The sequence below is a fragment of the Triticum urartu genome, chromosome 7 (genome assembly GCF_003073215.2).
Source record: "Triticum urartu cultivar G1812 chromosome 7, Tu2.1, whole genome shotgun sequence".
Taxonomy (NCBI): domain Eukaryota; kingdom Viridiplantae; phylum Streptophyta; class Magnoliopsida; order Poales; family Poaceae; genus Triticum; species Triticum urartu.
The window spans coordinates 28,011,141-28,036,347 of record NC_053028.1 but is presented as its reverse complement, the minus strand read 5'-3'; the positions used below and the strand labels follow the sequence as shown (position 1 = coordinate 28,036,347).

General features: G+C 49.5%; 1 protein-coding gene across 2 annotated transcripts in view; it reads left to right on the top strand.

Annotated features, from left to right (window-relative positions):
* Positions 1-2,147: 2,147 nt before the first annotated feature.
* LOC125521028 (nuclear speckle RNA-binding protein A-like) overlaps positions 2,148-25,207 on the top strand; it is a 70,751-nt gene continuing 47,691 nt past the window's right edge. The window contains exons 1-6 of one of the 2 annotated variants that reach the window (XM_048686082.1): positions 2,162-2,434; positions 3,795-3,916; positions 3,990-4,221; positions 4,323-4,384; positions 4,466-4,547; positions 5,641-6,080. In XM_048686082.1, coding sequence (XP_048542039.1) covers positions 2,284-2,434; positions 3,795-3,916; positions 3,990-4,221; positions 4,323-4,384; positions 4,466-4,547; positions 5,641-5,777 — 786 coding nt within the window. In that variant the 5' untranslated portion in view covers positions 2,162-2,283 and the 3' untranslated portion in view covers positions 5,778-6,080. Of the gene's footprint in view, positions 2,435-3,794; positions 3,917-3,989; positions 4,222-4,322; positions 4,385-4,465; positions 4,548-5,640; positions 6,081-25,207 lie in introns of those variants that run through there. The other variant, XM_048686083.1, reaches the window with a different exon arrangement.

Genomic DNA, 25,207 nt, shown 5'->3' with positions numbered 1-25,207 from the left:
AAACATTTCGGGAAACATCCGGAACCCCTTCCGGTGAATTCCGGAACCCTTCCGGAGATCAAACACTACTATCCATATATCAATCTTTACTTCAGGACCATTCCGGAGTTCCTCGTCATATCTGTGATCTCATCCAAAACTCCGAACAACATTCGGTCATCAACATACATAACTCATAGTACTATATCGTCAACGAACGTTAAGCGTGCGGACCCTACGGGTTCGAGAACTATGTAGACATGACCGAGACACCTCTCTTGTCAATAACCAATAGCGGGACCTGGATGCCCATATTGGCTCCTACATATTCTATGAAGATCTTTATCGGTCAGACCGCATAACAACATACGTTGTTCCCTTTGTCATCGGTATGTTACTTGCCCGAGATTCGATCGTCGGTATCTCAATACCTAGTTCAATCTCGTTACCGGCAAGTCTCTTTACTCGTTCCGTAATACATCATCCCGCAACTAACTCATTAGTTGCAATGCTTGCAAGGCTTATAGTGATGTGCATTACCGAGTGGGCCCAGAGATACCTCTCCGACAATCGGAGTGACAAATCCTATTCTCGAAATATGCCAACCCAACAAGTACCTTTGGAGACACCTATAGAGCACCTTTATAATCACCCAGTTACGTTGTGATGTTTGGTGGCACACAAAGTGTTCCTCCGGTAAACGGGAGTTGCATAATCTCATAGTCATAGGAACATGTATAAGTCATGAAGAAAGCAATAGCAACAAACTAAATGATCAAGTGCTATGCTAACGGAATGGGTCAAGTCAATCACATCATTCTCCTAATGATGTGATCGCGTTAATCAAATGACAACTCATATCTATGGTTAGGAAACATAACTATCTTTGATCAACAAGCTAGTCAAATAGAGGCATACTAGTGACACTCTGTTTGTCTATGTATTCACACATGTATTATGTTTCCGGTTAATACAATTCTAGCATGAATAATAAACATTTATCATGATATAAAGAAATAAATAATAACTTTATTATTGCCTCTAGGGCATATGTCCTTCACACTGGCCCTCTTGGTAGCAACCAAGTTGGGAGTGGGACTTCTTTTCCCTCCTTGACACTTGATGCATCATCATCGTTGTCAACTTGTAAAGCATGTCCAACCGAGTTGCGTCACTTCTTCTTATTTTTGATTTTCATTGCATTGGAGGTCTTTCCACCTCTCGTCATTACAAATCTCCATCCAACAATGGTGCAAACCAAATGTGTTGTCTTTCCCTCCACCTTTCTTCTTTCCTTTGCAACGCTGACCTACAGACAACAAGTGGGACACCAACACGTACGAGAGATGAAGGAAAAATTGATCAATGATCGATGGATTCCACTAGCATTGTGTGGCTTGATGTACTCATAGATATACTCCCAACGACTTGAATTTCGTTGCTCAACCCGATGATGAAACAAGACCAATATTCTTCAATGCGTCACACAACATCTTGTCTTCTTTGGCACTCTTCCGTATTGAGTTGGAACAACAAAGCCCTCATCTTCCATGTCAAGAATTTGATCTTATGATGCACATTGTTGAGATGGGAAATCTTGTGATGGAAATTCCGGTTCAACATAGATGTATTGCAAAAGAAGTTTCATCATCCACACTACATACATCAAGTGTGAAAACTGAAAAAAAGAGCACATGAAATTTAGTGAAAACTGAAAAAAAATCTATCTCCAGTCATTTCACCGAACAAGTTGGTGGTCCTAGCGGTGGTGGCGATGGGAGACACTAGCTTGACCTTGGACGGCGGCGGGAGGGGGGGGGAGAATGGACCATAGGCGATGCTGGAGGAGCCGGTGGCGCGAGGGTGGGAACGCCATCAGTGCAGCCGACGCCTTCTTTCTCACGCGAGCCGCAGCCAGGACCGATGCATCTTGCGGTGACCACTTCCCGACGGGCTTCTTTGCCTTCGGGGGAGCCTTGGCGCGATGTTCATTGTTTTCCTCATTGTATTTTTATTGTTCATCATTTTTGTGATATCTTTTTTTTTTGAGGCAAAGTTTTGTGATAGCTCATCACTCATGTCGAACGGTACCCAAATTTTTACCAGTTCTGAGATACTGGGCTTATGTTTTAGGCTGGCTCGGCCCACTTTTCATTCGAGACTACTGCGCTCGTGGAGCCGACGGTGTGATCCAGCCGCCTACTCGTCCGAAAAAAACAGAGCTCGACACGCTCGCCGGGCTCCCCCCCACCACTCTCTCCCTCCGGCGGCATCCAGAACCTTCGGCCGGCCGGCGCGGCAGCCATGGCGGACGCGTACTGGAGGTACGCCGACCTTCAGCGCCAGCAGCAGCAGCAGCACATGCCGCCCCCCTCCGCCGGGGCCCCGCAGTCGTCGCTGGCCGCCGCCGGGCAGCAGCCCCTCAAGCGCCCCCGCCCCGGCGACTACTCCGCCGGTTCGCTCCCCTCCCTCTTCCTCCCCCGCACCCTCCCGTCTACCCGATCCGTTCCTTCTCCCGCCCCTCCGGATTCGGATGCCTAGGGTTTTAGCGCCGCCGCGTCTGGTCGAATCGATCCGCTTCGCCCTGGCCTGCGCCCGGGCCGACGCCGTCCCGGAGCAGGCGCGGCGCTCGCTGCCTCCGTTCGAGTCGCGTTCGGTTGCCTGAGCTCTGCGCCGACTGTCACTGCCGCGAAATCAAGCGTATTTTGCGGGAATTTTGCATCCAGGGGCGTAGATTTCAGGCCTTCGGCCCTTGAAAAAGCGGGTAAATTTGCGCGATCTCTTGGTTTAATGGTGCTGAAATCGGTACTGTCCAGGTGGATTCATGCGCTAAGCCTCGTCGACTTTTAAAGGCGCTGCTGTGCGAGTGCAGACTGGGATTTTGCATGCTTGCGTTTCGATTTAGGATGAAGTTGGGTGAAAAGTGCAGATTTTGTTGTGAACTTTTGATTTGATTGCTTGGTTCTAGTCGTTGTTTATTACTGTGATGACGGCAAGCTGTACTGTGAGCCAACACTTCTGTTGATTAGAGTTGTCCATGCCACACTGGTTTCAGTATATCTTCTCGGCCAAATTCACTGTTTTGACCTTGCCAGAAAACTTACACAAAATGCTGTGGCTTCCAGCGTTTCTGGCCCACATATAGAAATGGCAAACCGCCGGGCGTTTCTGGCCTGGTCACGACCTGGCCGAGTAGCATTTCACCTCCTACGTGGCAGGGCAGAAACGCCAAACCACAGCGCGTTACTGGAAACGCCGTGGCCTGTGGCATTGCTGCCCCAAGAAGAAACGCCATTGCTTGTGGTGTTTCCAGCAATGTGTGCCTGTGGCCACTTGTCTATTTAGGGAAGAAACGCTGGCCGGTTTGGTGTGTCTAGGTGGGGCAGAAACGCCACAAGGCTTGGCGTTACCAAAAGGGTCAGATCGTGCTAGAAAATCTGGATGGGTTCAGATCATGCTAAAATATCCTGACAAGGTCAAAATAGTGATTTTGGCCTATCTTCTCAACCAATATCCGAATCCAGTACATTAAACAGACGGCTTGACAGAGGCAGTCAGCACTGTCTCTAATTCTATGGTTGCTATAAACCTATAAATGTTCTGGGAAAAGCATCCCGACAAGGTCAAAATAGTGATTTTGGCCTATCTTCTCAACCAATATCCGAATCCAGCACAATAAACGGACGGCTTGGGAGAGGCAGAGAACACTGTCTCTAATTATGTGGATGCTATAAAACTATGAATGTTCTGGGAAAAGGTCTGCAAAAATATGTCTTGTGACCTGTATTTACTGCTAGCTTTCCTCCCCTTTGTAGATGGACCTGGTGCTCCTGAAATGGCTGGCTATTACCCTCGTGATGAAGAAAGGCCAGGATATGCTGCCGTGAGAGATACACAGGCTCTTAATGCTTCCTATGAGCGTTTTCTGCGTACTGGGGTATATGTCATCCTTTTTCCTGATTACTCATTTTGTAAACAATACTCTCAGCTAATTGTTTTCTTATCTTCAGCAAATTCAGTCCTATGGCGCTGGACCTGCTGGTGGATCTGTCAGGCCTACCGCGGGAGCCAGTGCTGGTGGCTACCAAGCTGATGATCGTCCGGGGATGGCTGCTGGGGGCATGAATGGCAGGAATGTTGGTTTTGGTGGTGGAATGCCAGAGCCTCCCCTTCCCCCAGATGCCTCAAACACCTTGTTTATTGAGGGCATCCCTCCTGATTGTGAACGTCGAGAAGTTTCTCGTATCCTTAAAACCTACACCTTTTCTGTAACTCTCTGCACTTGTTGTCCTTCGTAATATGCCTTCATTTTTTAGCTGTGGGTCCTTCACTTTTCCACCCAGATATCTTTCGACCATTTGTTGGTTTTCAGGAGGTGAGGCTTGTAAACAAAGAACCAAGACATGTAAGTGAGCTATTGGGCGTTTGTCAGGTCTTGCCTCACATTTGATTTTCATTTATTTTTCTAACTCTTCGCTTCTGACAGCCTGGCGGCGATCCAATCGTCCTCTGTTTTGTTGATTTCACTAATGCTGCTCAAGCAGCTATTGCCATGGAAGCTTTGCAAGGTGAAATCGGCGAACTTGGCATGAATAGATACTCATCAAACTAAATTCTGTTTGCTCTTAACTAGTACTCCCTCTAAAGAAATCTAAGATCATTTAGATCACTAGTATGATTTCTTTACAGAGGTATTATGATTTCTTTTCTTTTCCTTGGAGTGCCAATTATCTCATAGTTCTACCATACACATAAATTCGAATAATTCATGTCCCAAAATTCGCATAGGTGTTTGTAACATTGTGAGGAATTGTGGTTGTTTGAATCCTTTAGCCAAAAGCCAATATTGTCAGCTTGTGTTGGTAGAATCAAACTCATTCAACTTAAGTCACTATATATCCTTTATTTTGGTGTGAAGTAATTGCCCAACATCTTTTTTGTCATCGCCCGTTGCTTCACATAGCACCTACTGGTCATTGGTGATTATGCTACTTGGTGATAGATGATGTTCAGGTGATAATGCCCCCCCTAGGTTTTATAACCTGGACTTGAGACTAGGCTTGTGCCTGAACAATCTATATAGTAGAAAATGCTATTGATATTTACCGTCTATTGTTAATACAAGATTGTGTTGTGCCTTGCTCGTACTCATGGATTGCATCCTGTCTGTCATTTTGCCACCCATTTAGCAAGGTATATTATGCCCTGATATGAACACTACCCATTAGTGATGCTTGCTGCGCTATTCTGCTGCACTTGTCCCAGAGAGACGGTTGGTGACCAGTCGCTCATTGTTAATTTCTCCGGCTAGATAGAATCAAGCTAGTCAAGGGCAATGTATGAAACGCACTCATGAAAAGAGTTTGCTGACGCCTTGCAGAAGCGAACAGCATCGTAGTACAGAAAGCATTTTCAATGAACAGCAAACTAATTTAGGCATACCATGATCTAGTGGTTATTCTGCGGCAAGGTGTTGTCTGCTAGGCACCTGCTTCGAATTGGTTAGGCATATCATGAATGGAATATTATTCATTTATTAGCTGAAACGCTTGTTCTGTTTTGCTGTTTTGCTGTCTAGATGCTTAGCTCTTGCACGCAGCATTGTCACTTAATAATAAAATACCGCAAATATGAGGCTAATCTGTTTTGTTGATTTTGCAGGCTATAAGTTTGATGAACATGACCGCAGTTCACCTCAACTGCGGCTGCAGTTTGCTCGTTTTAAGGGTCCAAGGGGGCAAGCAGGAGGACCTGGTGGTGGTGGTGGTGGCGGCGGCAGCGGTGGTATTAGGCGTTAAGTTGGGTCGATGATTCAATCGTCTCGACGGCGATGTTTGCTGAATTCGCTTAACCACAAGCTCTTGGCGGGGTGACAACGCCAGCTAATTTATTTTTTATCACCTCGTAGGTCCGATAACGTGTGGAAGTGCGACCATGATATTTTGGTTGTTGTTCTAGATATATATTTATTCGTCCACATAGTGTATTGATAGCTTTTGCTCCCTCTACCGTTCTGAAATCATTACAACCTTGGATGAAATGAACTGTTTAAATGTGGAAGAGGAAAACGACCGCGGCAACCTCAGGCTATGTCTGAATCATGTGGAATTGTGTTGTACAAACGGTTTTGCTGGTTAAAGCGTGTTGCTCCACATAATCTGCTCTAGTGTGCTGCATTATCGCCCAGCTGTTAATTTCCTTGTCCTTCGACAACAGTTTCTGCTGTTATTTCTTCTTTTCAGGTGGCAGCTTCTCTAGTTTGCACTATGGGCACACAGTTTTATTCATTATTGGCAGCATTTATCCATTATGTTTCGAGGATCAAAGAATTGGAAAAATATCATTGAATGTGTATGCAATGGGACAAAATTACTGTTCTGACCTATAAGGCTAACTAAATCCCGATTTGACCTCGTTTCAAAACAAATTTCGTTTCTGACCTTTTTTGGTGACGCCAAGATCCCTGACGTCTGGGTTACGAAGCAGACGCCAGGGGCCCTGGCGTCTGGCCCCTGGCCCGCACTGCCCGCCTGCCCGTTGACCTGCTGATGTGGCAAACGGGACAGACGCCAGGAACCCTGGCGTCTGGCCCTGGTAACTGGATAACGCCGCGGGGCCAGCCCACCCACCCATCTGTTCTTCTCCCTGCGGCGCACGAACATAGGGGGTTATCTCCTTCGCCCCTCTTCTCCCTCACACCAATCCCCCCTTGATCTACTTCATCCTCCACCCAAATTTGTGGATCTGAGGCCCCCAAGCTTCTTTGAGGTATTCTCCCCCATTCCCTCCAACTTGTTTTGCTTTTCCCCTCTCTTGTTGGATGCATTATTTCACATTAGGTGATGTTAGATTAGTAGATGGTTTCTTTGTTTTAGGAAATAGTTTGTAGTTGATAGATGATTTGGTAGGTAGTGTAGTTGGTAGATGTTTGTAGTTGTCCACCAATAGACATAGTTTGTGATTTTTTTTGAATTATAGATGATGTATGCATGTGCTAGTAAATTAGCTATATGTTGAATATATAGATGGCATAATCTTTGTTTGAATCTGAGAAGACAACTTTGGCAAGCAAATATATTTAGAAAAAATATTATATGTGTGAAGTGGTATGACAATATAGTTGAATATATAGATGGCAATTTTTTTTTTGCAAAAGAGATGATGAAATTTGATTATTGTGTGTGACATGATTTGTTCAATAGAATGGCGGATGATGATTATGAAATTTATTTGATGGTGAAATTTGGTACTCTAGATGATATGTGTGCATATGTAGAAGAAAGAAATGATGTGGTTATTTTTGAGAAGAATGGTGTTTTCATATGGCATAAACTTGGAGAAGGAAATTGTTTGATATTGTTCATGTATTCATAGATGTTTGTGATTTGTTTTGTAGGATGGCGGATGGTGATGGACCTTGGTATGACGGATTAATCGATGAGTGGGATAAGGAGCATCGTGCTCGTGCCATTGAGAATGGACAGGTAAGAAGCAAGAGTGGGTCAATTTTCGTTGTTTCTCATTTGTGTTCTTGTATTGATTATTAAAACATCACTTTATTTGCAGGTTGTAGTTGCTATGCGCATGAGGGGTCATTCCGCTGATGACTTTGATTACGACCCGCGGTATGAGCCTTACATTCGGAGATTGGGTCTTCTCCCATTCGTGTTGCAGTTTAAGCGACGCGCTCCGCCGGTGAACCACGCGGCGCTGACCGCACTTGTGGATCGTTGGAGGCCGGAGACTCACTCGTTCCACCTTCCATGTGGGGAGATGACGATGACCCTACAGGACATGGCTATGATAAGCGGCCTTCCTATCAACGGACAAGCTGTTACCGGTCGTGTCAGCGTGGGTAATTGGCGAGAACGGACTGCCGATTTAATTGGCGTTCAGCCCGAGGGCCCTCAGGAAGGCAAGGCCGATACCGCGAAAGTGAGGCATTCTTGGCTAAAAATGGTCAGAGGAAACACCAATCCGTGCCCTCAGGATGCCAATGACGTGGTTGTGCAGCAGTACGCGCGGGCCTATCTTTGGTATGTACTAACCAAGGTAGTCTTCTCAGATGCAACCGGGAACTCAGCCCTCTGGATGTTCTTGGAGCTACTCAATAACTGGGATACCCAGTATAGCTGGGGTTCGGCCGCACTAGCATATTTGTATTGTCAGGTAAGAGATATTTGCAACCATTTATCTTGCATTTGTCATGCGCCTCCATATCTAACATGTTTGTTTGATTGCAGCTTGACTTGGCGTGTCGGAGAAAGAGAGATACATCCTCATTGTCTGGGTTTGTTTGGAGCCTATCCGTGTGGATGTGGGAGCGGATCCCGGTTGGACGGCCCGATTTAAAGAACCCCCTCATGGCAAACCCACGGGGTAATCATGACGGGTTGCATGATGATGATCCATATCGGCGCCCTACGCTTGCTTACTATTGGGAACAAGTGACAGTCTACACAGGAAGCTCGCATGTGCGATACAAGTGCTATATGAACGAGCTGGACACCTTGACTGCTGAGCAGGTTTTGAGAAGTTCGATGAGATAAAATTTAGTCAAGAATAAAACTTATGTAGCTAACAATGTATCTCTTTGTTTTGCAGGTATATTGGTTGCCTTATGTGGAAGATCGTGACTTTGATCTTAATGAGATGTGCACGCGTGATAGCCATCTTTGGCGGGCGAGGTGCCCAATGATATGCTTCTTCGCAGTCGAGTGGCACTTTGTAGACCGTGTGACAAGACAATTTGGAAGAAGACAAGGTATTCCAATTGAGGAGAGCAAGGAGGAAATGCTATCTCTGCATCGGTAAGCAAGCATGCCTTGAGTATGTAGTAGAGCATTGAATAAGTCAATGTTTGCTAATGCTTTGTCCCGTGCATCATTTGTAGGTTCGATCGAAGGAACAATCAGGATATATCGGATTGGGCAAACAAACACCGTGCATGGATAGAAATTTGGAATCAAAGAGACACACTAGTGCAATCAGAGAATAGACCTCACAATCAGTTAGCATATCAGAAGTATCAAGTATGGTATGCGGATCGTTACCTGTTAAAGCTGAAGCCAGGTTGGACTCACGAGGAGTGGTCGGAGTTGGTGTCTGAAGAACCGGAGACTGCAGAAGGTTATCATACCTTCAACACGGGTGTGAGAGACACCAGAGGGGCTCATGTTGACTACGCACCGATGCATGACGAAATGGTAGTCTGTTTGACCTATTACTCTAACATACTTGCATCATGTTGTCTTCTTTCAAATACATAAGTTTGGTGTGTTCATGAATTGCAGGGCAGAGAGTTGCTTCTGTGCGTCAACGATGCCAATGTTGCACTGAGTCATCCACCTGGTGGTGCATTATCTGAGAGGACTCTTAGGAGCACGATGGAGGTGTGACCAATATATTATAAAAGTTTCTTTTCACGGATTATTTATTTGCATCTCATATCATAGCATATTTTGTGTTGTTGCAGAAGTTCAAGAAGCGGTTTCATAAGATGGCAGCAATGCTTTCTTGCCATGGTGCTCAGTCCACTGACGTGTATGCACCTGGTAGCCGCGCCGCCACAGCTAATAGACGGCGTTATCTCCAGAACGATGAGGACACGAAGGAGTTCCATGAAGAGGAGCCAGCACATCAAGAGGAGCCAACACATCATGAGGAGCATGAGTATGATGCAACACATCAAGAGGATCATGAGTATGATGTTGATGCTCCACAACCATCACAGGTTACACAACCGACACAAGGCAATGCTCGCTCTAGGAAAGGCAAAGCCATAGCTAAGACACCAGGCAAGAAAGGTAGAAAGAAGACATGGAACACACAATTCCATAGTCCGGAGTATCCTCATCAGCTTATCCCAAGAGGAATGCAAAGATATAAGAGACCAACATTGAGCGCGGAGGCAGGAGGCATACAACTCGACACGGAGCGTTGAGGAACGCACACTACCACGGAACGCGGGAGAGCGACTACCGAAACGGAGGAGACACATACCACTTAGCAACCATCGAACGTACGGGGAGATGAAGTGCGCTTCATATGATTTGAAGGTAGAATGAAACCCTACTACCACAACCGCCGAAACATGAACAGGTGGCGTTTGTATGCATGAACTTGGTGTCGTGGTAAAAACTTCTTAGGTTGTCTTGAATTTGGTGTCTTATGTATGCACTTGGTGTCTTATCTATGCTTGAATTTGTCGTGATGAAAAATCCGTGAACTTGTTCTCGTTTGTATGCAAGAATTTGTCGTGGTGAAAGTTCTGTGAAATGAGCTATAATCTGTGTTGTATGAACCTTCATATGAATATATATGTGTTATCTTCTTGTATCAAACAGCAAGTTCAAGATTACAGGGGCCCAGACGCCAGGGTCCTTGGCGTCTGGTTTAGCCAGGGGACCAGACGCCAGGGTCCTTGGCGTCTGGCTTCAAGTCAGGTGACCAGACGCCACAGTCTCTGGCGTCTGGGGGTCGACTGGATTTGAGGGGGGTTAGGGTGCTGGATGAGGGAGTGACGTTGGCAGGGCTAGAGGTGAGAGTGAGTGGATATGAATGAAATGAGAGGGGTAGAGGTGGAGATGAATGGATGAGAGGGGTAGAGGTGGGCCCAAAGAATCTTATCCACTCGAATCTTATCCATCAGACAGATAACTGCAAAAATGCTAGGACCCAGACGCCATGGACCTTGGCGTCTGGGTGTCCATCAGACACATCAGGTTTGTCTGGTCTCCTGCGTGAGCAAAATGAGCCAGACGCCACGGGTCCTTGGCGTCTGGTTGTGGGAGCCAGACGCCATGGTCCCTGGCGTCTGGGGTGTCCATCAGACACATCAGGCATTTCTCTGGTCTCCTGCGTGAGCAAAATGAGCCAGACACCACGGTCCTTGGCGTCTGGAGTGTCCATTAGACACATCAGGCATTTGTCTGGTCTTCTGCGTGACCAAAATGAGCCAGCCGCCATGGTCCCTGGCGTCTGGGGTGTGACCAAAATGAGCCAGACACCAAGGACCAAACTGGATAAGGACCCAGACGCCATGGACCTTGGCGTCTGGGTGTGGACCTGGTGTTTTTGCACACACACTAGTGTCTGTTGTTAATGTTTTTTCTTAGCAACTTATTGCACACACTGTTAAATATGAACAAAGCATGCTAGTCTCAACCAAAAATATGAACAAAGCATACTAACTACTCTCGAATGACGAACATAGTTTGCACATAATCTCAAATAGTCTCGAATTACAAGTTCATCACACACGATGTGTCGAATGACATAAATAGTTCATGATCACGCAAGGTCTCGAATGACAAGTTCATCACACACAAAGTCTCGAAAGTCCATCATCGATGTCGCTGCCTTTTCCATTTGTCTACTGAGTAGTACGGGGCCACTTTCCCTTCTTGTCACGTGCCTCGTCCTCCTCTTGTGCATCGCGAGCCCTTGCAAGTTTTCTTGCCCTCTCTTCTTGACGAGCCTCCTTCTCTTTGTGTGTCCTCTCTTCCTCATGCTTCTTGCGCTCACGAGCCTCCTTCTCACGATGCTCCCGCTCCAATCCCCGTGCATAGGACTCCTCGAATAGGCGCTGCCTCCGTAACCAATCTCGACGTTGGTCCTCTTGGACATCTTTTGGTACCTCGTGATCTATCCAAGTGAAGTACTTGCAAAGTGGAGGAGGGGACTACACATAAACCATATTTTTGTTAGACATATGAGTGACAACTTGTTGATGTTTTTTGTATGTACACCTAACATACCGGTGGTATGTCATATGCGTTAGTTGGCCTTCGACGATCATGTGCATAGTTGGGACACACGAAAAACCTTCTACCTTCTGTCCATGACTTGTTGCGGTCAGTGGACACCTTCAGCTTGCAAACATCACCACACCAACATGATGGTGTGGGCACATCCTTCTCCTTCTCCTTGTCCAAACTGGCCTCCATCCACGTCTTCGGCATGTCCTCTTGGTCCGCGCACGCCGGCCTCGTCCTGGAACCGGATGAAGCCATGCCTACAAAAAGAACAATTGTTAGCACAAGACATAAAGAGAGTAAATGCGTAAATACAGTAAATGAATAAATGCTAGGAATTGTATGAACAAATAATATACCATTATTATTAGATCAACCATCTGGATTAAGCAAATAACCGAAGGCCGATCCATCATCAACCATTCCTCTATACCACCACCACCACCTCTAGCACTTGTGCTTCCTCTCGGACCACCACCACCTCTAGCACTTGTGCCTGCTCGGCCACCACCTCTAGCACTTGTGCCTGCTCAACCACCACCTCTAGCACTTGTGCCTGCTCGACCACCACCTCTAGCACTTGTGCTACTCGACCACCACCTCTAGCACTTGTGCTAGCTCGACCACCACCTCTAGCACTTGTGCTAGCTCGACCACCACCTCTAGCACTTGTACTCCCTCTACGAACACTAGCACCTCTAGCACTTGTGCTCCCTCTACGACCACCACTACCACCTCTGACACTTGTGCTTCCTCGACCACCACCACCGTCACCTCTTCCACCTCGTTCACCATCGGTGCCGCCTCCACGACTTGTTTTTCTTTTTTTGGTTTTCTTATTCTTGCATGTCCGCTCATTGTGTCCCCCTTCACCGCACACCCCACAGTTGATAGTGTCAGGAGCCTCCATGAAATGACCGCTACCAAATTGTTTCATGCCAGTGTATCCAGCCAGGTCATCCATATCACCCCTGAACCTCTTAGTTCTCCTTCTACCCTTCGTCTCCACCTTCAGAAGAGGGTCTGGCCTAATATGAGGGCCATGGTACTCAGGCCACTGTGATTGGTCCAAGAAAGGGTGAAATCTTGGCGCCCATGTCAACCTAGTAGCTTCCACATGGAACTCTTGCATCCTCACGGTTTTTCCATCATTAACATGTATGTTTCTCGCCTTCGCCGCCGTTATCAAATGCGAGCATGGCCAATGATACTTACTAGGCCTCTCGCACTGGCACCACCGAGTCTTCAGTTTCACCTCAAATGCAGCACCACCATATTGTCTACCGTCTCATGTTGTGCCACCTGGCTCATCAATTTGATAGATCATTTCAAGTCTATCGAATATGATAACTTGTTGCCGTGAAGACTTGCTTGCTTGTAACTGCAACCATTCATCAACCTTTTCCGGATAATCCTTTTTTTCACCTATCCATTTTGCAGTCTCTTCAGAATGCCTCTGAAAGTACTCATTAAGCTTGAAGAAGGTGTACTCCACTATTGCAGTCACCAGCAATGCACGAGCACCCTTCAACACATTGTTGAAACATTCTACGAGATTGCTCGTCATGTCGCCATATCGCCAACCACCATCGTCATGAGCGCGTGCCCACTTGTGCTTCTCGCTTAAATTCCTAGTTAAGAACTCTTTTCCCCCTTCGTTCACCGCTGCAAAGAGTTTGTTGTACCGAGCATCGAAACCTTGGGTGGTGAAGGCCACACATACATGGGTAAGGTCTTTGCTGAGCTCCTTGCTCTTACATGCCCGGTAAAAGTTGGCCACGAAATGCCTCATGCACCATCTGTGGTGAAGCTTTGGAAATCCTGGAATAACAATGTCCATTGCCTTGAGTATGCCATGATGCCGGTCCGATATGATGCATACCTCCCTAGCCCCAATCACGTTGTGCCTAACATGACCCATGAACCACTCCCAGTTGTCTTGGTGCTCGGAAGGCACCAAAGCAAATGCACACGGCAACACGTTGTCGTTTGATGAGTGCGCCATTGCTACCATTAGTGTGCCCTTATATTTACCGGTCAAGAACGTGCCATCTATAGACAAGACCGGACGACAATGCTGAAACGCCTCCACACATTGTCCATAACTCCAGAAGGCACGGTGGAACACTCCCTCGTGATCCTCGACCACATGAAACATGCCCGGGTTCCTATGTGCAATCGCGGCCAACAACCTTGGGAGCTGGTTGTATGCTTCTTCATAACCACCATACAACATCCTAATAGCATTTGCCTTTGCCTTCCATGCCTTCCCATACTTGACTTCATAACCAAATTGTTTTTTCACCGTCCGCATGAGAAACCTCACTTTCACAGTGGGATCAAAGGCTATGTCTTTCATCCATTTGTATCCGAGATACTCAGATGTGAGTTGACGGTATGTCTTTCTAAGTCGTTTCGATGGAGGTTTGCATCTATGAGTGGTATCACAACTTTTCAACACCCATTCTTCGGTTTCTTTAAGCTTTCTTGCACGAACCTTCCATGTGCATTCCTTTTGCTCACACACCACGGTGTAACGCAACTTCATGTCGGAGTGCTCAACATAAATTGGCCTATGGTTTCGAATGGCATAGTCAGCCAACCAAAACTTCAGCATAGGCAAGCTCAGAAACTTCAATCCTTTCTTCAAATAAGCATTCTCGTCCTCATTCTCCACCCTTGGTTCTCCTGGATCCGGGCATGGTGTTGGCTCAATCGCCGTCATTCTCATTCCACCGTCAACAACAGCTTTATGGGCAAGGCTGAGATCTTTAAACAAGTGAGTTCTTTTTTGTAAGCCCGTCAGCTCAAAGTGGATTTGGTTCTCCTCCTTTGTGAATCCATCCTCGTCCAACTGTTCAACTGGACCCTCGTCATCCGAGTCATACGCATATTGATGCCTAAAAGGCAAGTCACGATCCATGTCCTTTTGTGCTATGTACGCATCCAAGTCACCAACATCATTACCATGAAACCCTTCCTCTTGCTCTTCGTCGTCATCATAAACATCTTCATCCTCTTGAATTACTTCGTCACTAGCAATCACCTCAACTTCATTTGCTTGGCTAGTTGGTGGTTGGCTAGAAGCATTGGGGGCATACAACTCAACCTCATTTTCTTTGATAGATGGTACACGGGGATGTGGTGGGGGATAAACATTGGGGGCATCAACCACAACCCTATGCTCAACAAGTGGCACCATTGTCCTCTCGCTCATGTCATCCATTGGGGAAGAGACATGCCGGTTCAAATCAATGGTAAACCGAGGAGATTCAACCTTGGTGGCAAACAATTCAAGTGACTTGTCTTCCGATTGGGATACTTTTTCCTTGTATACATCCCAATGCAAATCCGAGGTGATAGGCATACTTTTCAAGCGAGATTTGGCTCCAACTCCAACATCATACCTTCCTATTAACTTAACATCAACATTGGTGTCCATCCACTCTAAGACTTGTCTCACTTTTGCAACAACATCCTCATAGCTAGGGCTTGTATCAAAAACCAATGGTTCCTCACCCGTGTCGGCATTGTTACTCAAGAATGCCTCCTTGTCCATGTAATGAACATTAACAAGTCTCTCCATCTAAAAATAACATGAATGGATTTAAGACTTCAATGAGAATTGGTGTGTTTATCCAAATACATCTAATTCTATCCAAATCATATCAAGACTAAATTATTGGTGATGTCCACAAAAGTATCACTAATTAACACACACTAAGCAAAGTTAACCCTAATCACTAACTAACCCTAACCCCCAATCTTTCTACTCAACAAGCATATATTCCTACTACACACCATGCATAGCACTATATTATCAAAGTTAACCAAGCCATTCACACTAACATAAGGGAGAAAACATGAACTAGGGTTCCACCAACATGTATAAAATGCAACCAAAATAACAAGATTTGACAAAAAATAATTGGATGATTTGGGGGAGATTAACAAGAGCAACAAAGTGATGGAAAGATCCACCTAAGGGATGTACCTTTTGGAGAGGATTTGAGGGGGAGCTTGAGGGGTAGGAGAGAGTGTGAGAACTCCAAGTGTTCTTCAAGCTCGGGTTGTGGATTGGGGAAAGTGTGTGGGATGGGTCCCACACACTTTCCCCAAGGGTTATTCCGTTACCAGGGCCAGACGCCAGGGTCCCTGGCGTCTGGCCCCTTTGCCACGTCAGCAGGTCAACGGGCACGCGGGCAGTGCGGGCCAGGGGCCAGACGCCAGGGTCCCTGGCGTCTGCTTCGTAACCCAGACGCCAGGGATCTTGGCATCACCGAAAAAGGTCAAAAACGAAATTTATTTTGAAACGAGGTCAAATCGGGATTTAGTTAGCCCTATAGGTCAGAACAGTAATTTTGTCCTATGCAATGAGATGAAATGAAATATGTATAGCTTCTTGCTGTTCGGTAAACCAGCACGCCTCATCAGTCCTGTGTTCTGTTATTTTTCACCAGGGTCGCTGCGGTGACTGCCCTCCTTTGTTCCAGTTTGCTCTCGAGCACTCGTGGCAAATTGTTCAGAAACGCGCGCGGACTATTGACTACATATAGTATGAATTTGATTAATGGCGGTTTATTGTTCGTATGATACACAGGGAGGACTAAAAGATTTTAAACATACTGCAGAGTAGCAAAAAATATAACTAATTGATGGCTCTTTCTTCCTTTTTGAGCAATAGTCGACAAGTACACGAGGGGGATTTACATGACAGGGCAGAGGGGCAAATTGTCTTCATCTACTTTATTAAACCATCAGACGAGGCCTCGACCACGTTCAGGCTACCCGGTGACGAGACGAATTACATCCACGCCTATCTCGGCACCGAGCACCGGTGCCGCTTGAATTGCGCCAGGGCGGTGGCCATTGAACTCATGTAAAATTGGCCAATCTAGTCTTGCTGCTCTGGTTTGCAGCTGCATGGTTGAAAGTCGAAATCTTATGAAATCTGCAACACTCCGACAAGCGGGGAGAGGATGGCCCACATCTCCTACCAGTTTCTTCTAAAATCTCAGCTTGTCAGCAAGTCATAAAAAAAAGCTCATCGTGGAATATGTAGCACCTCATGGCCTGACAACCAACATAGGAAGGACTGATATCAAATGGTTTAGATATAACAATGTATATATAGTGGTGAGCAATGGCCACCAGAACGTCTAAGTAAAGCACAGGGTAAGCGTGATGCCACTGAATGGTGTAACTCATGCCTCATGAGGAACAGCAATACAAGCATGACCAGTGGGTCGATCATTATGTTGTCTAGAAAATTTATCATTATGCAAGAAGGGCATGAAGGGAGTCGTGATATGTTGTATCACACGGCTGATGTGAGCACCGAGAGGATACCTGAACTGGAATAATATAGATTAGCGAGTCGAGAAAATTCCCTCACAAAAACGTAAAACAACTCCAGAAATTCAGTAAGACTCCCTAAATCGACGGTGTACCTCCACTAATCATTAGCATATGGTTCTTTCTAAGAGTAAATGAAATAATTGATAAATATGATTATGCAGAGGAACTAAAGTGGATGAGTTATCCGTGATGAGCTAGGGACTACAAAACCTTCATTTCAACAGAAAATGTACTGCTTGTTTGCCATTGCCATGCATTAACTAAGCAATACATACATGATGATAACAAATCACGACATGCACATCTGCTTCGTGGTCTAGTTTCGAGTTGACGCTCATGCTCTAGGGTGAGTTCTCTATCATCTATTGGTTAGGTACACTTCGAGCCAGGGCAAGGGGGTCTCTTCAGTGATAGACGGATGGCACCATGACGAGGTCCATCTTGCTTTGAAGAGAAGAAGGCATATTTTTCAAGTCGTTTGCCATTCCCAAATCTAGGTATTGTATTCGCTTCAACCTTGGTCAAGGCGCGCTCTTGTGTTTGAAGATTTTGATATTCTCAAGGTGTGTGTGTGTGTGTGTGTGTGTGTGTGTGTGTGTGTGTGTGTGTTTCTTTACTTGATGTTCGTTTGTAACTAATTGTGGTCTAAGTAAGATGTTCTTCTCAGCACCTTGTATCGGATGGGTTGCCTCAGACTTTATGTTTCACTCGCGAAAGAGAAATTGACATCAATAGAAATCACCATGAGCTAGCAAAGTTTGCTAACTTTTTTCCCATCGATTGTTTGTTTGATTAATCTATTGACTGAGCTACACAAATTATAAGCGCTTACCACAATACTATTATTACTTGATCAATGAAACCAAACAAAATAAAATCCAAAGTTTGTCGTTTCTTTGCTCTTCATTTTCTTTTTCTTGAGTACAAAAGTTGGACAAGCTAGAATCAGAGGTTGTGTATACGATAATGCCTTCTTAGAAGGCTTGAACCTAGTTTTGTATAGTTCCTTGTCCATTGTTCTCAATGGTGTGTCATACGGAAGTAAAAAAAGATGGTCCACGAAGAAAGACTTCGGTGATGGTCCTTCAGTTCAGTCAACAGAACTACAAACAGTGTTCTATTGTTCAATTGTTTAGCTTAAAAAGCAAAGCCCTGTTATCTGATCTTCGAAGGAGACAAATCTCTTAGTTGAGTCTAATAAATTCATAAAATTTTATGATTGGAGTAACATACTAGCTACCTGGTAAATTCATAATACATTGGTACTAATTGGTTGCCCATGTGTCGGTGTGTTCTTCATGAGGAACTGCATGCACGCAGCCACGGAGCTGGCGTCAATTTGCCTGCACAACGCGTTCTCGCAGAGGAGCTTCAGCTTCTCCAGTTCAAACCTGTCCGGTGTTGTGAGCAGCCGCTCCACATTCTCTGGCAGTGCCGTCTCGAGCTGCGGCGGTGGTGACTCGGTCTAGATGAACTGGAGGAGTGCTTTGAACACGTCGGCGTCCATGTCATTCATGAGCAGGAGTAGATTTTTTTTAATAAAGGGCGGATTTTATTAGCTCATAATGAAGCATCAAGAGGATACAAATACAATAAGCACACACCCGGCCTCTGCATAACTACGAGCAGGAGTAGATGGTCAGTGATGGCGTTGTTTGAGGCGAGGGTAAGATCTGCCTTAGGATGGGCGACCGGGCCTCGTGCACCCACGATCGTCTGTCCATCACCGAGGTGGATCGTCACGTCCACTACTTCCGCGAGACTAGGCTTATGTCGCGGCATCTCCTTCATGAGGAGCTCCAACAGGCAGAGGGGCACACTGTCTTCAACTACTTGAAACCATCAAATAGGCCTGGTCCCATTTGAAGGGCCTGGGGCAAGATAACAAAAAGGACCCTAAAGCCACATAAATGTATGTTTTTTCATTTCAACTGCAAATAAATATTCATTACACTATATTTTATGTTTCCTCGTCATCTCGACTATGAAAAAAAAAACGGGTGTGGCGTTGTCTTTCAGCCTTTTCTATGCTTTTTCTCGTTAGCATAGTCGTTTATGATCTTTTTCTCCGGGTAGATCTACTTTGAAGGATTCCTTGGTACCTTGTATTGTTCGGCGTGTATCTTGTCTCGTGTTTTATCTACTATCTATACCTAATAATAATATTAAAGGACGGAAGATGTCGGAGTAAATGACCACGGGTAGCCTAGCCGGCTACCCCTGGCCTTTCTGAAAAAATTACGAGTCGATCCAGCCCTCAAGAATCCAAGATGTGGGGCCGCCTTCCCCTTGCCGGCTGTCTCCCAGGCCGACTATCGGAAGGCGGCCCGGCTTTAGCCCTCATGAAGAAAGCCGCGGGAGGGCCGGCTCCAAGAAGCCGGCCGCAAGAAGCTGACTCCCACAAAGCGGTCAAGATCGCACCCTCGAAGTCTGTATCCACATAACGACGATGTGATGGGGCGTGGCTACAGGAAAGCCTGCCACCCCCGAATCCCGGAGCACGCCTGGCACAGTGCGCCGTACGGGGCGGCCATGGCCCATCCGGCGCGACACTGTTGCCATGTTGACCCTGATGCCACCCACGACGGGCTGTCAGCGCGGCCCACGGGCGGTGGGCCCCTTCAGGCAGAGAGACACCCGAAGGCGGCCAGGCCTCCCCCAGTCGGCCCAAGACGGGGCCGGCTCCCCACAGCCGGCTTGCTTCCTCTCTCGAAGGAGACGCCCCATTAAGGGGACAAGACGAGGCATGGCTACAGCGATCGCCCGCCGGGCGGCGGCACTGTAGCCACGCTTACCTCGGCGAAACCCTCGTCACCAGGTTTGAGGCAACAGTGACCAGCCGCCGACAAGGCCCTTGACAGTGGGGCCTGCCTGTCAACCAAGGAGCCGGCAGCCGGCGGGGCCCAGCAGCCGGCGGGCCCCAGCAGCCGGCGCAGAAGCCAGCGAGCGTAGTCATAGACGGCTAGGACCCACGCCCAGCCGGATTACCATTGTACCACCGGGGGGCGGGCCTATATAAACCCCCGGGGCACCCATGCAAAGGGTTGATCTGAGCTAGTTTTAGACACCACATAGAGAGGAGAGGAGAGCTAGCCGTGCCCTTCTTCTTCTTCTCGCCAAGCAGCTCGAGGAGCATCTTGTAGCCACTCGTTCATCTAGTGATCATGCGGAGACCCCGCAGAGCAGCAGTAGGGGTGTTATCTCCACGGAGAGCCCCGAAGCTGGGTAAGATTCGCCGGCGTGCATGTCTTCGCCTCATCCCGCTTCCAGGCACCGGCGACGTCTTACTGGCTCCCACAATGATAAGCCACCTGTTGGCATATGTCGCACCTACCACCCGATATTTGGCGCCCACCATGGGGCCAGGTGCACCATCGTCCGGAGACCTATTCTGGACGGGAACCCTCTTCCTCCCTAGCGAGCGTAGCCAGCCCGGCACGCCCGATGGCGCTTGCCATGATGCGCTGCAAGGCGTCGCCAACGTCTGCGCAGCGAGCGGCCTCGCCGATCTCCTTGACGAGACCCTCATCTCCGACGAGCTCGCCTCTAACGCGGGCACCGACCACCTCGTCAACCTCCTCGGCCAGCTCCACGTCTCCGGCGAGCTTGCTGTGGACTTGGAGTCTGTTGGCTCCACCGATCCGATGCCTGTCGACTCCGACACGGCCTCGCTCGACGCTTTCCCCACCGACGTCACGATCTACAACGACCCTCTTCCCCAGGCCGATGGCTGCGACGGCGCCACCACCGAGGTGATGGTCATCGGTCACGGCGGCGCTTCTGGCGAGAACGTCCTCGACGCCCCGCATGCAGCGGTCCACGACGTGTCCATCCCCCTCCCGGCCGATGCCGACGCTGAAGCACTGGAGGCTCGCCGCCTCGCCCTCCTTGCGGAGGGCCGGAAGTTGACTTCCATGAGACGCCTCACCGAGGCCCACCAGCGCGAAGCCGACCGCGCCACCTTTGGCACGCCGCCCCCAGGCGGGCCAAGCCGAGCCGGCGTTGTCAAACAGCGCGGCGCTGCCCTCGCCGACACGCTACGAGTCGACCGCCCAGTCTACGCCACTCCACTCGAGAACCTGCGCGCCGCCCAGGCGGCCGTAGACGAGCTAGATGGACTGGGGGCCGAAGAACTCCCCCACATGACCAGACGCATCCAGCAACTAATCGATGCAGCCGCACAGCGGCACGAAGCCGACGCCCGCGCGGAAAGCCCTCCCCCGCGCCGAGAGCACGGCGTGACGTCCCGGACGCCGACTGCGGGTAAAACCCGCGCGCTACACGAGAAGGAGCCGGCTGCCAGCCGAAGCCGAACCTGGACCTCCATCGAGCGAGACGCAGAAGGCCGTCCTCGGGCCGTGGAGTGGCGGGGCGACCCGCCTCCGCCTCCGCCTCGCGGGGAGAGATATCCCACCCCACCGCCTGTCGCCCATCCGACTCTCAGCGGTCGACTAGGTCGCCGCGAAGGAGTCGGCGAGAACGACGCCCGCCATCGGATCGACCGCCTAGCGCGATCCCTGGCGCTAGAAGAAGAAGATGATGTCGGCCCGCCTTGCTTCGGCCCCCGCATCCGCGACGAGCCTTTTCCCAAAGGGTTCTCGCTCCCAAGAGACACGCCCAAATACAACGGCTCCGTGAAGCCGGAAGATTGGTTGATCGACTACTCCACAGCGGTTCGCATAGAAAACGGCAACAGGCGCATTGCCGTGAAGTACGTGCCCCTCATGCTGCAAGGCACGGCGCGGACCTGGCTTAATAGCCTCAGGCCCTACAGCATCAACAGCTGGCTAGACTTCACGGGGGCCTTCGTCCGCAACTTCACCAGCACCTACAAGCGGGCCCCCAAGCCCAGACAGCTCTCCTTGTGCGTACAAGGCCCCGCCGAATCCACTCGCGACTACCTCACGCGTTGGGCCGAGCTCCGCAACTCTTGCGAAGGGGTGCACGAGGTGCAAGCCATAGAATACTTCACCGCCGGATGCCGAGAAGGCACCCTCCTTAAGCACAAGCTCCTCTGCGACGAGCCAACTACCCTCGACGAGCTTCTGGTCATAGCGGACAAGTACGCCACCGGCGACTCCTCAATGAAGACTGAACTCCGGGTAGATGCGTCCGGGAAGGTAATCAACCCGGCGCCCAAGACGTCGGCTGGGGACTCCGGCTGACGCCCGTACCAGAACGACCACAAGCGCAAGGGCCCCGTGCCGCTCTCCACCAGCCGGCAGGTGGCCACAGTCGAGGACAAGAAGCCCGAAGGGCGGCCCGCACCCAAGAAGCAGAAGGGCGGCAGGCCGGCTTGGCAGCCGGCTTTCTCCTACGAGCAAACTCTCGACACCCCGTGCAAGTTCCACAGCGGCGCGAAGCCATCCAACCACACAACTCGGAAGTGCCACTGGCTCACCCGAATCTCCAAAGGTGAAGGGCTCGCGCCGCCTCCGCCTGCTGGTCCGCCGCCTCCGGCTCCGCAGCTGCCGACCGCTCGGCCAGCAGTCGGAGCTATGCACGATGAGTTCCCCGACGAGCATGCCGCCTATGTCGTCTTTACAAGCCAGCCCGAAGGCCGGCGTAGCAGACGCCGAGAGCACCAAGAAGTCAACGTGGTCGCTACCAACCCCGCCGAGCACATGCACTGGTCAGAAAAGCCTATCAGCTGGAGCCGGGCCGACCACCCAGAGGTGATGCCATATCCCGGCTCTTATGCGTTGGTTTTGGATGCCACCCTTGCAACAGACAGACGCGCCGCCCGTTTCTCCCGAGTGCTGATAGACGGCGGGAGCAGCATCAATATCCTATACCGTGACACCCTGGAGAAGCTGAACGTCAAGACGAAGCAACTCATGCCTACTCGGACTGTGTTCCATGGCATTGTACCTGGCCTCTCCTGCGCCCCCATTAGCAAGATCAAGATTGATGTTCTCTTTGGGGACAAGGATCATTTCCGCCGAGAAGCAATCTGGTTTGAAGTGGTGGACCTGGAGAGCCCCTACCATGCACTGCTTGGCCGTCCTGCCTTGGCCAGGTTCATGGCTGTTCCCCACTATGCTTACCTCAAGATGAAGATGCCGAGCGCCAAGGGCATCCTCACCGTAGCCGGCGATTACAAGAAATCTTCCGAGTACGCTGCAGCCAGCAGCCGGCTGGCCGAGTCCCTTGTGATTGCCAAAGAAAAGAAGATGTTGGACCGAGTCGTGGCCATGGCCGGCAAACACCCGGCCCTGCCCCCCGATCCCAAGGAGTGTGATGCCCAAGGATCTTTCCAGCCGGCCAAGGAGACGAAGAAGATACCTCTTGACCCCGAGCACCCAGAAAGGTTTGCGTCATCGGGGCAAACCTAAACAGCAAATAGGAAGGCGAGCTCGCCGACTTCCTCTGTGAGAATCGGGATATCTTTGCATGGTCCCCTAAGGATATGCCGGGTGTTCCGAAGGAATTCGCCAAGCACAAGCTACACGTCCGAGAAGGCGCAAAACCAGTCAAACAACCCCTCCGCCGACTGTCGGAGGAGAAAAGAAGGATTGTGGGAGAGGAGATAGCCCGGCTTTTGGCAGCCAGCTTCATTATGGAGGTTTTCTTTCCAGAGTGGCTCGCCAACCCGGTCCTCGTGCTAAAGAAGAACAACAGGTGGCGCATGTGCATAGACTACACGAGCCTCAACAAGGCCTGCCCCAAAGATCCCTTTGCCCTGCCAAGGATTGATCAAGTGATAGACTCCACGGCCGGATGCGAGCTGTTGAGTTTCCTGGATGCTTACTCAGGATACCACCAGATAAAGCTAGATCCGGTTGACCGCCTGAAGACCGCCTTCATCACGCCATTTGGAGCTTTCTGCTACCTGACTATGACATTCGGTTTAAGAAATGCCGGTGCCACTTTTCAGCGTTGCATGCAGAAGTGCCTCCTCAAGCAGCTCGGCAGAAATGCCCACGTCTACGTAGACGACATTGTGGTGAAGACGGAGAAGCGCGACACCTTGCTGGAGGACCTCAAGGAAACATTTGAGAACCTGCGCCGGTTCCAGATCAAGCTCAACCCCGAGAAGTGCGTGTTCAGAGTGCCAGCCGGCCAGCTCCTAGGCTTCCTGGTCTCCGAACGCGGCATCGAATGCAACCCAATAAAGATCAAGGCCATTGAGAGAATGGCGATTCCCACCAAACTTCGAGACGTCCAGAAGTTCACCGGGTGCTTGGCCTCCCTGAACCGCTTCATCAGCCGGCTCGGAGAGAAAGCCCTCCCCCTCTACCGCCTCATGAAGAAGACCACTCACTTCGAGTGGAACGACCAAGCCGAGCAAGCTTTTCACGAGTTGAAGAAGATGCTGGCCACGCCGCTTGTCCTGGCGGCGCCGACTGAGAAAGAGCCCATGCTCCTCTACGTTGCTGCAACCAGCCGGGTGGTCAGCACCGTCATCGTAGTCTAGCGCCCAGAAGAGGGCCGAGCCAGCCGGTCCAGAGGCCGGTGTACTATTTGAGTGAGGTGCTGTCTACCTCGAAGCAGAACTACCCGCACTACCAGAAGATGTGCCATGGCGTGTACTTCGCCGCCAAGAAGCTGAAGCCCTACTTCCAAGAGCACCCCATCACGGTCGTATGCACCGCCCTGCTTGCCGAGATCATAGGCAGCCGGGATGCATCCGGACGGGTGGCGAAATGGGCCATCGAGCTGGCCCCCTACACGATCTTCTACCAGCCTCCACCGCCATCAAGTCCCAAGCGTTGGCTGACTTCCTCGTCGACTGGGCCGAGACCCAGTACCTACCGCCAACTCCCGACTCCACTCATTGGCGCATGCACTTCGACGGGTCCAAGATGCGCACTGGCTTGGGAGCCGGCGTCATCCTCACCTCTCCCAAAGGCGACAAGCTCAGATACACGCTGCAAATTCACTTTGCCGCCTCCAACAACGTGGCCGAGTACGAGGCGCTCATACACGGGCTCCGGCTTGCCAAAGAGCTCGGCATATGCCGGATCCTATGTTACGGCGACTCGAACTTGGTAGTCCAGCAATCATCCGGCGACTGGGACGCTAAGGACGCAAATATGGCAAGCTACCGATTCCTCGTTCAGCAGATCAGCGGGTACTTTGAAGGATGCGAGTTCCTCCACGTACCGCGAGCC